The 12,259-nt window shown below is 30.7% G+C and overlaps 1 protein-coding gene and 1 long non-coding RNA gene across 3 annotated transcripts; both read left to right on the forward strand.

The window, feature by feature from the left end:
• Positions 1 to 4,341: 4,341 nt before the first annotated feature.
• LOC122300143 (histone acetyltransferase HAC1) lies at positions 4,342 to 7,413 on the forward strand. 2 transcript variants are annotated; one of them, XM_043110594.1, is made up of 6 exons: positions 4,342 to 4,658; positions 4,927 to 5,203; positions 5,897 to 5,950; positions 6,268 to 6,388; positions 6,483 to 6,789; positions 6,864 to 7,413. In XM_043110594.1, the coding sequence occupies exons 3-6, from the start codon at positions 5,934 to 5,936 to the stop codon at positions 6,989 to 6,991; spliced, it is 573 nt and encodes a 190-aa protein (XP_042966528.1). In that variant the 5' UTR covers positions 4,342 to 4,658; positions 4,927 to 5,203; positions 5,897 to 5,933; the 3' UTR covers positions 6,992 to 7,413. The 2 variants fall into 2 exon arrangements, with proteins under 2 accessions (XP_042966528.1, XP_042966527.1); XM_043110593.1 differs by lacking the exon at positions 5,897 to 5,950.
• A 2,366-nt stretch (positions 7,414 to 9,779) lies between these two features.
• LOC122300144 lies at positions 9,780 to 11,978 on the forward strand. Its single transcript, XR_006239931.1, has 2 exons — positions 9,780 to 10,754; positions 11,795 to 11,978. It is a non-coding gene; the product is annotated as an uncharacterized LOC122300144 (long non-coding RNA).
• Positions 11,979 to 12,259: the final 281 nt, after the last annotated feature.

Raw genomic sequence — 12,259 nt, forward strand, 5'->3', positions numbered from 1 at the left:
TTGGTGTATACTTTTTTCTTTTTCCAGATCTACAAGAGGGTCTCAGAAAAGCTTATGTATATTCGTATTCATCCTCGTGCCGTCGACTTCATCATCCTTGGGTATGTTTTCTTCTCTGTTTGTTGATTTTGGGTTTGTTCTTTGTTTGTTTGAAGGATTCGAGTCTTAGATTGAATGAAACTATAATTTCCATTTTTAGAAGGATTTGACCTCATATCATATGCTCTATATATCCATAGAGAATTCAAGTCTTAGATTGGATGAAACATACCACTTAAGGCCTTATATCTTGAGATAACCTTTGAAAATCAATCTTTATGAATTAGGATACAACATAGAAACCCAAAAATTCAAAGATTTGAAAAATGTATTTATTTCTATTAAATTTTTCATACAACAATAAATGATGGCATAAGAATCTTTTCTATTAGATTGAATTCGTCTACTTTTCTAATGCTCTATATTGTGCACTTAACCTTGAGATTTTGGTTCATAAAATGATGGCATAGCCTCCAAAATTAACATTCACAGCATGTTCCACTAGAAATGACTAACAAAATGTTAGTTTAGGGGTCATTAAAAGCCATAATCATAAAATGTTGTTCATTGAGTTTGAGAATGGTTAGGTTGCACCCAAGGGGATGATTGGCAGAGAACAAACCAGATAGAATGCTAACTTCATGACAAAGCCAACCCAACAAAATATTTATTGGGTAATCATACAGGTTGGCTAATTTCGTTTGTTGGGTGATCACAGGTTGGAGAACCACATTTTCAGAAATATGCAACAAATTTTGTATTCTGATAACCAAGCTTCTTTTATCTTAGATATTTTTCAGTTGGTCTAAATGTAATGCATTATAGTTGAAGTCTAGAATTAGTTTACATGAACATAGTTCACTTTCAGTAAGCATTAACTAGAAGTTCTCCTGAAGTAGAGCATCTGGTTTGTTTTCTGTATACGACATTCAGGCTGCATTTATATGATACATGAGAGAAGATTATGTTGTAACATGTTTACTTATATATATATATATATATATATATATATAAAGATTATGTTGTAACATGTTTGTTCAAAAACTTTGTTTTTTGCAAGCTTTCTTTCAATCAGATTACTTGAAGTTGCTACTTGGTGTGAGATTAAATCATTGATAGAAGACCATGCTAATGATTTTGTAATTCATATCTTGTAATTTTGTAATGTAATGTGTAAATAAAAAAATAATGTAATATGTAGTGGCCTGCATGCATTTTAGTTTTTTATTTTTATATATTTTAATTATTCTAGAAAATGTTAGTAGTATTATGCTTTTTAATGATTTAGAAAAGCTTTTCACACAGTATATGCTTCTTTAAAAAAGTATGATTTTCAATACATTTTTTTTTAATTTTTAAAATAAATGTACGAGAATTATGCTTTGCAACATTTTTGTATAAATATGGGTTTTTTTATTTATATTAGATGAAATGTTTGAAGAAAAAACAATAGGTTTTTATTTTAAAAAAATATGCTTAAAAAAATTTTATTTAAAAAAAAAAATCTTGGTACAACCCAGTACCTGGATTTCCGGATTTCAGCCCGGGTCCAAAACTAGGTATATTTGGGCCAAAACCTGGGTTTCGGGCCCGGCATACACGGATTCCCGCTCGGAACCGGGTGCACAGTCCTAACTTTGGCTCTCTTTTTCTCTCCGACATATGGGAATGGGAGGTGAAAGAAAAAAAAAATGCTTAACGGCGTGGTAGCTATGTCGGGAGGTGAGATTTTTTTTTTTTTTTTTTTATTATCCTTCTCATCTCTTACAGCATTTCTAACCAATTTTCAAAATTATCATTTTTCTATAATTATAAGATTTACATTTGGGATTTTTTTCAAATACATGCAGGATGATTCTCCATTTTAAGTAAAAGGTTTAAAATATGAATAGTAGCTCCCTATATTTATGAAGCTACTGTTCATTTCCTAAATCATTTTTTATACATATTTTATAAGAAATAATTAAAAATATAGATAAATAAAATAGTAGAAATAATAATAAAGAAAGAATAAATTTTTTTTTTAATACAATAGATAAATGATAAGGAATGAGATGTAGGAGATTTTTTAAATATGAGTAAAATTTATGAAAAAATTATAAGAAATGTAATTTCTAATTAAAATTTAGGAAACATTATAGAGAATCAGATGAGAATACTCTTGAGAATCGTAAGAGTTCTCAGGTATTCTATAAGACCTTGCTTGAGAACACAAGTACTCTCAGGTATTTTTATATATTCTCAAATATTTTCTTCCTATACATTACCTAAAATGAAACACTTTCAGTTTTAAATCTTCAACACTTTTATTTAATTATTATCTAATTATAACAACTTGTCTAAACTCTCAAACAAAATACAAAAAATAATATAACTTTTTCAAATTTCAAAACAAAAATAATATTCATATATTATATTCAAATAAAATTTTAACTTTATAATATTTTTATTCAAGTTTTTCTCTCTCATTTTTCATAATCTCATAAAACAATTTAACTCTAACTATTTTATTACTATTTATAAAATTATTTTACTATATTATTCACATATATTATGAAATATTCCAAGTATCTAAACCACTCCTAAGCCTTGATTTGACAAGTCCTTGAGCCTAAAAATTCAGGAAAATTCTTCTTGTCATCCTCACACTTCACACACCACACTTATTTTAATTTTTTTTTTATTTTTTCTATAATAAATATGTAGTGTGTGGATGATAAATAGAATAATTCAATTAGTTTAATAAGAATAAAATGAAATAAAAAATAAAAAATAATAAAAAATAATATTTTAATATATAAAATGTGTGGTGTGGGATGATGTGCAGCATTCCTCAAAAATTCAATCTAAATTTGTTATCCTCACATCCTAAGCATCGCATGATCAAATATATGTGGAAACATCAAATTCTTAAGTAGATCTTGGTACATTTAAATACACCATGTAAATGGATATGGATTTGATAAGATATTAATTATTCTTCATTTTTTTTATGACCTTATTCTTACATCCAGAAAGTTTTTCTCGTGTGTTAGAACCTCTTCTTCCATACTAAACGTCCCAAGGGTCAATTCAAACATTGAAGGCTAGAAATTTAGGTTCACATTGAATAAAAAATTGAGATTAGATGAGTTAAAAATAAAAGTTAAAAGTTAAATAAAATATTGTTAGAATATTATTTTTTAATATTATTATTATTTTGATATTTGAAAAAGTTGAATTATTTATTATGTTTTGTATGAGAATTTAGAAAAATTATAATGATAAAATAAGATGAGATGAAATACTCTCCTATGTAAGGTTCTCAAACAATCTTTTTTGATATGAAACAGTGAGATGAAATGAGACGATTTTATATAAAAGTTGAATAAAATAGTATAAGAATATTATTTTTTAATATTATTTTTTTTAGATGTAAAAAAGTTGAATTATTTATTATATTTTAGATAAAAATCTAAAAAAATTATAATGATGAGATAAAATCGTTTCTATATTTAAATTAAGAAAAAATCTATTCATCAGCCTATTTCTCATCATTCTCTCATCATCTCATGATTTGGTATTAGATGATAGGTTATAATTAATTTCCAATCATCTAATGCCATATTATGAAATGATAAGAAGATGACGAAAATTGAGATGATGAGTAGATTTAGTATTTATTTTAAATAAATACCCAGATTAGAGGAGAACATTTGCGGATCGTGGATGGGGTAGTACCGTAGTAGATTTGTGGCTACAACGATGGGCAATATCGTAAATCCATATAGTTCAATACGGTATATAATTTGGAAAAAATGACAGGGTTACAACTCTCTTACTACTCATTTACTACTCTTTTTGTATTTAATTTTTATTGTACTTAATAATTAAAGAAGTGATTATTAATAAAATTATATACTTTTTTTACTTTTTTCTTAATGATTAAGGATGTTAAAAAAATACTTAAAAGAAAATGATAAAAAATAAAAAATTTTAAATCCTTTGCAAGTAGTAAATGGGTAGTGATAGAGTACTCCAACAGTATACGGAATTTTTTTTTTTTAAAGAAAAAAAACTTGATTAAGTAAATTTTTTTAAATAGTGTTGGGAATTTTTTAAAAAAAAAATATTTAAAAATATAAGAAAATGAAAAGATAAAAAACAGCTGCATTCGGTGAGAATTAGAGAGGTGTTTCGGTGACTGTAGACTCATCCTCCTATGTTCTCCCCCAGCTTCAGGAAATCGTAACTTGAAAAAATTTTAAACTAATTTTATATTTTTTTCCCTAAAAAATAAATATAAAAATTAATCCCTAAATTGAAAAACCCAGTTACCCCGCTACGGACCAATAATTCAGAGTCCAGACACTCTCTCTCCTCTCTCTTCCACACGGACTTTTCCTTTCCTTCGATTCAACCCTTTTCCATTGATCCCTCTGCTTCTCCGAGCCGTGCGCACGTGCTCAATTCCCTACTCAATTCGCTCTCTCTTGCCTGACTTCCTTCGATTTGTCTCTCGTACGTTTATCTTGTCGGTGAACAGTCTCCGATTGTCGCGATTTTACCTCTGGAAGCTCACCGAACGATTTCTCGCCTCCGATCACCGCTGCTCCCCGGCCGTACGCTCGTCCCCAAAGGTTCGTATTAGGGTTTATCTCTGCTCGTCGATTCGATTCATTTCGATTCAGTCATCTCATCTAGGGTTTACTTACTAAATTTAAGAAAAAAAAAATTAGTTAATTTCAGTCAATTTGTAAGTTACCTATTTGCCCGTGATAATACTTTAGAACTACGATTGGCCCCTTCCACCTGTATTTCCACCCAATTGTTCTTTTTCTTTGTCTCAAATCCTTGCTATCTCGGTTAGTTGATAATTTGGGATTCTGATTATTATTATTTGGTTAGTTTGTGTGGTGTGTGACTGTGGAGGAACGAGCAGGAGGTGGAAAGGTCGGGAGTTGACCGAGTTATGTGGTGCTTGCTAGTTGGATTAGGTAAATGAGATGAATGTGCAGGCCCATATGTCGGGGGCGGGGCAGGTGCCCAATCAGGCAGGGCTGCCTCAGCAGAATGGGAGTGCGCTCGCTCAGCAAATGCATAATCTGGGTGGCGGCGGGCTGCGTGCTTTGTTTACTGCAGAGACCGAGATGGACAGGGCACGTGCATACATGCAAGAAAAGATGTAAGACAGTCCACTTTTTTTGTTCTTTCTATTCTGTTTTTCTTTCTTCTTCTTTGGTTCTGTAGTTTGTTTCCTATGCGCCTGTGAACCGTGTTTATGTTACTACAGAAGTTAAGAGGTATTCTGTATGTTACAACTCAATATAATGCATTTTGAGTGCTTTCAATGCAAATTGAGAAGTATTACAATTAGTTTTCGTACATTGTTGGTAGCTTTTTTGATAAGTAAACATTGTTGGTAGCTAAAATGTGTTTGGGAATCTGGGAAATGACCTGTTGCATTTCCTGCACTAGTTGATGGAAAACTGTTATGTATTTTATGTACAATGTTAATGGCTATGGAGAGTGAAGATATGGTAGCATCTGCTTGGGTATTTTTGTGCAGTAATTTCTATTATGGAATTTAATTTAATTTTTTCAATTGTAAAGTTTTATATGCACCAAACGGGTCATGACCACACTCTCCACCCCATTTTGGCTGGGGGCAGTGCCACTTGAGCTAAAAGCTCATTTGCTTCATTATAAAAAATTTAATATTAATGGAATACAAGTGTTTTGCACGTGGAAGAAAACCACAAAGATTTTAATTTTTTCCAATATGCAAGACATGTCTGCATTTTACTCTCTGTGTTGATTAGATGGATTACTTACTGAAAGAAATATCTAATACATGTCTATATGTCATCTGTTATAGGAGGAGCATGCGAATATGTGTCTAGACTTGTGGTTGAATGGATGAAATTTGCTGGTGTGATTTACTAGCCTTTCGAGCACGCGCAATCACCTTATATAATGCAGTCACCTTTATATACTCGATGTTCTATGGTTTATTAAGCCTTTCTTCAGTTTTCTTTGAATTATTATTACATTTCATGTGGGGGGAATGGGGCTTGATTGTTTGCAAGATTCTTTGGGCTGCTATTGGACCATTGCTGAGATGTTATCATCTAATATGCTCTTGGCATGCTTGTAATATAGTATTTTTTTACCATCTTCTGAGAACATGCTTTTGATATGATGCGTTTGTTGATTATTGCTGAGAATATTCTATTACCTTGTTTTCAGCTTTAATATCTTATCCCAGCTGCAGCAGCAGCAGCCACCTCTAAATGAACAGGCAAGAAGGAAGTTCAAGGACATAGTGAAACGTCTAGAGGAGGGTTTGTTGAGATCAGCTCACACAAAGGTATTATTTTTTAATTTTTGCAGTGTTTGTTGGGGATATCTGTCTTATGAAACAGTATATTATTCTGCATCTAAAATTTCTAATCTTCTTATAGGAGGATTACATGAACATTGACACTCTGGAGAGTCGTTTGCATAATTTGATTAAACGCCAACATTTGAGTAATCAGAATCAACAATATCCTCAGCTTGTTAATTCTTCCTCTGCCATTGGTACAATGATACCGACATCTGGCATGCCACACAGTGGGAACTCAACCATGGTTGTTGCATCTTCTGTTGATACTTCCATGATTTCTTCTAGTGGATGTAATAGCATAACACCTACAACTGTTAATACTGGAAGCCTGTTGCCACCTGGTGCTGGTGGCATACGTGACAATTCATTTAATAGAGCTGATGGTAAGTGTTATAACTCTCTTGCTAAGGCTATTGGTTTTGATTCTTTGTATCAGTAACAGAGTCTATTCTTGCAGGTCCTTTGCCTAATGGATATCAACAGTCTTCTGCCAGCTTTTCCCTCGGTTCTGGTGGGAATGTCACCCATGGGTGCCCAAACACATCATCATCCGAGGAACCATCCATACCTTTTGGAGGTGTGTAAGTATTTGTCTAGCCTATTTCGACGTTGTAACTAACATTAGCATATGTTTAATGTATACTTTGTCTGATTTAAGTGGTCATCCAGTCACATGTGATGAAAATACTTGTGGCTGGGCAACAACTTTGCGATTGGGCATTCTTTTTATTTTTTGTAATGTGAAGTAACATTAGTGATGGGCAAACTTTTGTGATTGACATAATTTTGTGATGGGTTGACATGTTAGGATTCTTAGGAACCTTAGTGATGTTATGTAAAACCAAATGTGCTGAAGATTGGTGATGATAGTTTTGTGATGTGGAATGATGTAGAATTGGTTATGTGCAGTTGGATGTTTGTGGTGAATTGTATAACACCTACTGCATGTTTATGATGAATTGTGTTGCCATGGAATTGAATATGTGCTACGGCATGTTTGTGATAAATTCTAAAGCACTTGTTGTTGCTGTTGTTGTGTTTTAATTGTGTAATGTTGTTGTGGAATTAGTTATCTTCTTGATGTGAATCAGTATTTTGTGTGGAACTTTTGATTATGGGTTGAAAGTATTTGTTTAAGTATGGTGGAGAGAACTGCTGCTGCTGGTGCTTGTTAAAGTATCTATTCACCATTTTGTTGGCTGATTTGATTTCAATCTCACTAGATTTGTTAGATAGATTTAGTAGATGTAATATAAAATGCAGGTGCCTAGGTGCTGCCCAGCCAAGGTGACACATAGTCACATACATAGCACTTATGTTGTGGAACTTTTATTTTAGGCAAACAATGCATAATAAAAGCAGCTAACTAAAATTAGAAATTTAAAATATGACCAAAAAAACTTATAAAAAAAATAATATTTTATTATATATAGTATTTGCATAATCTAATGTGAGAATTGGTTTTAAATAGAATAGTCAAATTCAAAGTCATTTGATATTATGCAAATTATGACTTTGCATTTGGATAATCCAATTTCACTGCTCTAAACATAGCAATTCAATGATGTCTAGGGTGGCAACCACAACCATAAATGACCTTCCAGGCCTTTTCTTTTATTTTTTTATTAAATATAAATTAATTATTTAGAAAATAGTATTTTAATTTTTATAAAAAAATAATAATTTATTTTTGATGAAAAATTAAAGTTGAGATGTAGCAACCCCGTAATTCAATTAACGTGACTCCAATCTCTAAAAAATGAATTTCATAAACTATTAAATCCGTAGGTTTGGATAGTAAGATGAGAATTTTTGGTTTTGAATAAAAGTTTAAAATATTATTTTTTAATATTATTATTATTTTGAGACTTGAAAAAATTGAATTATTTATTATATTTTGTATAAAAATTTAAAAAAATTATAATGATACGATGAAAATTTTGTGTCTCATTCTACTTACCAAACCTGCCCATAGTATTTATTCTTTAGCACATGTATTGTTAATTTCTTTCAAATAATTTGTGTAGATTTTGTCGATTCAAAACGCAACTTAAATACAAATCCAAAGGCCAATGTGGATCCCCCTTCTCCAGTCTGCAGCGTCGCCTACGTCATCTACAAAATTTCAACAACTTTGCAAGTGGAAACATAAGTCCACAGATGAGCAAATGATTTACTAGTTGACCATTCTGCAGACCCTCTTTCAAGAGTTCTTCTATAATTTTTTAAATTTATGCATTATTCGAAAACAATATTCTATAAAGGAATATCAAAAAAAAAAAAAAAACAAACAAACAATAAGTACTATATATTTTACAGTTACTAATCCTTTGCTTGTAGTATGGCAGTTCAACACATTTAATAATGACATTTTCATTTCAACACATGGAAAACAAGTTAGCACAATTGTAGTCCTGAACAAATACTTGGGAAACTAGAGTGTTTTGTTTGATGTGAAAACACGTTCCTAAAGCGTGTTGAAGCTATATACTTGGGAGTGAATAATTAGTTAATAGGTATTTACTTGTACTCATTCTTTCTTTTCCAAACATTTTCTATATTTCAAGGATGAGATGAGATGAGATGGATTTAGATGAAAGATAAAAATTGAATAAAATATTATTAAAATATTATCTTTTAATATTATTATTATTATTTTGAGATTTAAAAAAGTTGAATTGAGATTTGAAAAAATTAAATTATTTATTATATTTTGTATAGAAATTTAAAAAAATTGTAATGATAGGATGAAATGAAATACTTTCTAAATTCAAACAAGTTTTAAGTTTTAAGTTAATTCGACTCTACAAAACTTACGCTAGGTTTCTTTTCATTTTCTTCTAAATATAGTGTTTTTGTTCATTTTGGCGTTGACTTCGACTCTAAAATCTTACGCAAAGTTTCTATTAGTCATTTTCTTCTAAACAGTTTCTATTAGTCATTTTCTTCTAAACATAGTGTTTTTGTTTATTTTGTAGTTCACTCATTTAGACCAAGTTTGATCATTAATTTGATTTTCCACTAGATTCATCTAGATTGGCATGCTAGGCATTTGGACTAAACACCACGGTCAAGATCTAGACAGTTTGATGTATTTACTTGATTTTCTCTTAGACCATGTTTGGAAAGTAAGATGTTTTCATTTCATTTCAAAACTTCTCATAATTTTTTTTCAAACATCATTCAAAGACAAAATACTTTTCAATTTCAAATTTTCAACTTTTTTTTATTTAATTATTACCTAATCATTATAACTTTATCAAGTTTCTAAACAAAACACAAAACACAATATAACTTTTTCATATTTTAAAACAAAAAACATATTTAAACAATTTTTTAACTTTATAAATTTTTTATTCAAAATTTTCTCTTTTATTTCATATAACCTAATAAAATATCTTAACTTAAACTATTTTATTACTATTCATAAACTATTTTACTATTATTCACAGATTTCTCATCTCATCTCATTACCCAAACATACCCTTAGAATCCGGCTAGGAATACAAAAGAATTCAACAAATTGACATGGCCTTGGGCAAAATCAATTAAGTTTTTTTTTTTTCCCCTCAAATTTCATTTTCAGCCCCATTATTCCTTTCCCTTGTTCCTTTCCACTTCGTTGTCCTCGCCATATGGTATATTCCACTTTCCTACTCCAAACACCCTCGTTATTACCATTTAATTTATTTTTGACAATGAAATATAGATTAGGAGGTGATTGGGGAGGGAAAAGAAAAGAAAAATAAGAATAATAAGAAAGAAAGGGAACTAGGAAAGAAAGGACAGGCGTGGAAGGCTTTGGTTAGGCCTGTTCATCTGAGCAAGGTAAAAATCGGCCCGAGCCCGAAACCCAGATAAGGTTGTAGTTTTCGGATCGGGTTTGACCCGGGCCGGTCCCTGCATTGTAATAACCAATTTCATCTGGTCTGGATCCGAGTATGAAACCCAGGTTCTATATTAACACCCGGTACTGTCCCGGGTTGGTATAAATTAAAAAAGGCCAGACCTAACCCTAAAACAACTTTCTAGCCGCTTCATCTCTCTGGCATCTTCATTTCTTCTGGGTCTCTAACTCTCCAATCCACAATCCATGGACCATCTCTCTCTCAATTCTTGCATTTGTATCTCTCTCTCTCTCTCTCTCTCTCTCTCTCACACACACACACACACACAAGCAAAACCCTGGCCACCGTTGTCTCTCTTTCGTGACCACGATATGTTGCACCGCCAACCTTTCAGCTAAGTTGGTGTATACTTTTTTCTTTTTCCAGATCTACAAGAGGGTCTTAGAAAAGTTTATGTATATTTGTATTCATCCTCGTGCCGTCGACTTCATCATCCTTGGGTATGTTTTCTTATCTATTTGTTTTCTTCTCTGTTTGTTGATTTTGGGTTTGTTCTTTGTTTGTTTGAAGGATTCGAGTCTTAGATTGAATGAAACTATAATTTTCATTTTTAGAAGGATTTGACCTCATATCATGTGCTCTATATATCCATAAAGAATTCGAGTATTAGATTGGATGAAACATACCAATTAAGGCCTTATATCTTGAGATAACCTTTGAAAATCAATCTTTATGAATTAGAATACAACATAGAAACCCAAAAATTCAAAGATTTGAAAAATGTATTTATTTCTATTAAATTTTTCATACAACAATAAATGATGGCATAAGAATCTTTTCTATTAGATTGAATTCGTCCTTTTCTATTAGATTGAATTCGTCTACTTTTCTAATGCTCTATATTGTGCACTTAACCTTGAGATTTTGGTTCATAAAATGATGGCATAGCCTCCAAAATTAACATTCATAGCATGTTCCACCAGAAATGACTAACAAAATGTTAGTTCACAGGTCATTAAAAGCCATAATCATAAAATGTTTGTTCATTGAGTTTGAGAATGGTTAGGTTGCACCCAAGGGGATGATTGGCAAAGAACAAACCAGATAGAATGCTAACTTCATGACAAAGCCAACCCAACAAAATATTTATTGGGTAATCATACAGGTTGGCTAATTTCGTTTGTTGGGTGATCACAGGTTGGAGAACCGCATTTTCAGAAGTATGCAACAAATTTTTTATTCTGATAACCAAGCTTCTTTTGTCTTAGATATTTTTCAGTTGGTCTAAATGTAATGCATTATAGTTGAAGTTTAGAATTAGTTTACATGAACATAGTTCGCTTTCAGTAAGCATTAAGTAGAAGTTCTCCTGAAATAGAGCATCTGGTTTGTTTTCGATATACTACATTCAGGCTGCATTTATATGATACATAAGAGAAGATTATGTTGTAACATGTTTACTTATATATATATATATATATATATATATATATAAAATTATGTTGTAATATGTTTGTTCAAAAATTTTGTTTTTTGCAAGCTCTCTTTCAATCAGATCACTTGAAGGTGCTACTTGGTGTGAGATTAAATCATTGATAGAAGACCATGCTAATGATTTTGTAATTCATATCTTGTAATTTTGTATTTTGTAATGTAATGTGTAAATAAAAAAATAATGTAATATGTAGTGGCTTGCATGCATTTTAGTTTTTTATTTTTATATATTTTAATTATTCTAGAAAATGTTAGTATTATGCTTTTTAATGATTTAGAAAAGCTTTTCACACAATATAGGCTTTTATAAAAAGGTATGATTTTCAATACATTTTTTTTTTAATTTTTAAAATAAATGTAGGAGAATTATGCTTTGCAACATTTTTGTATAAATATGAGTTTTTATTTATATTAGATGCAATGTTTGAAGAAAAAACAATAGGTTTTTATTTTTAAAAAAATATGCTTAAAAAAATTTTATTTAAAAAAAAAAAATCTTGGTATAACCTGG

Source organism: Carya illinoinensis, chromosome 2 (assembly GCF_018687715.1).
Source record: "Carya illinoinensis cultivar Pawnee chromosome 2, C.illinoinensisPawnee_v1, whole genome shotgun sequence".
In the NCBI taxonomy this organism is placed as follows: Eukaryota; Viridiplantae; Streptophyta; class Magnoliopsida; order Fagales; family Juglandaceae; genus Carya; species Carya illinoinensis.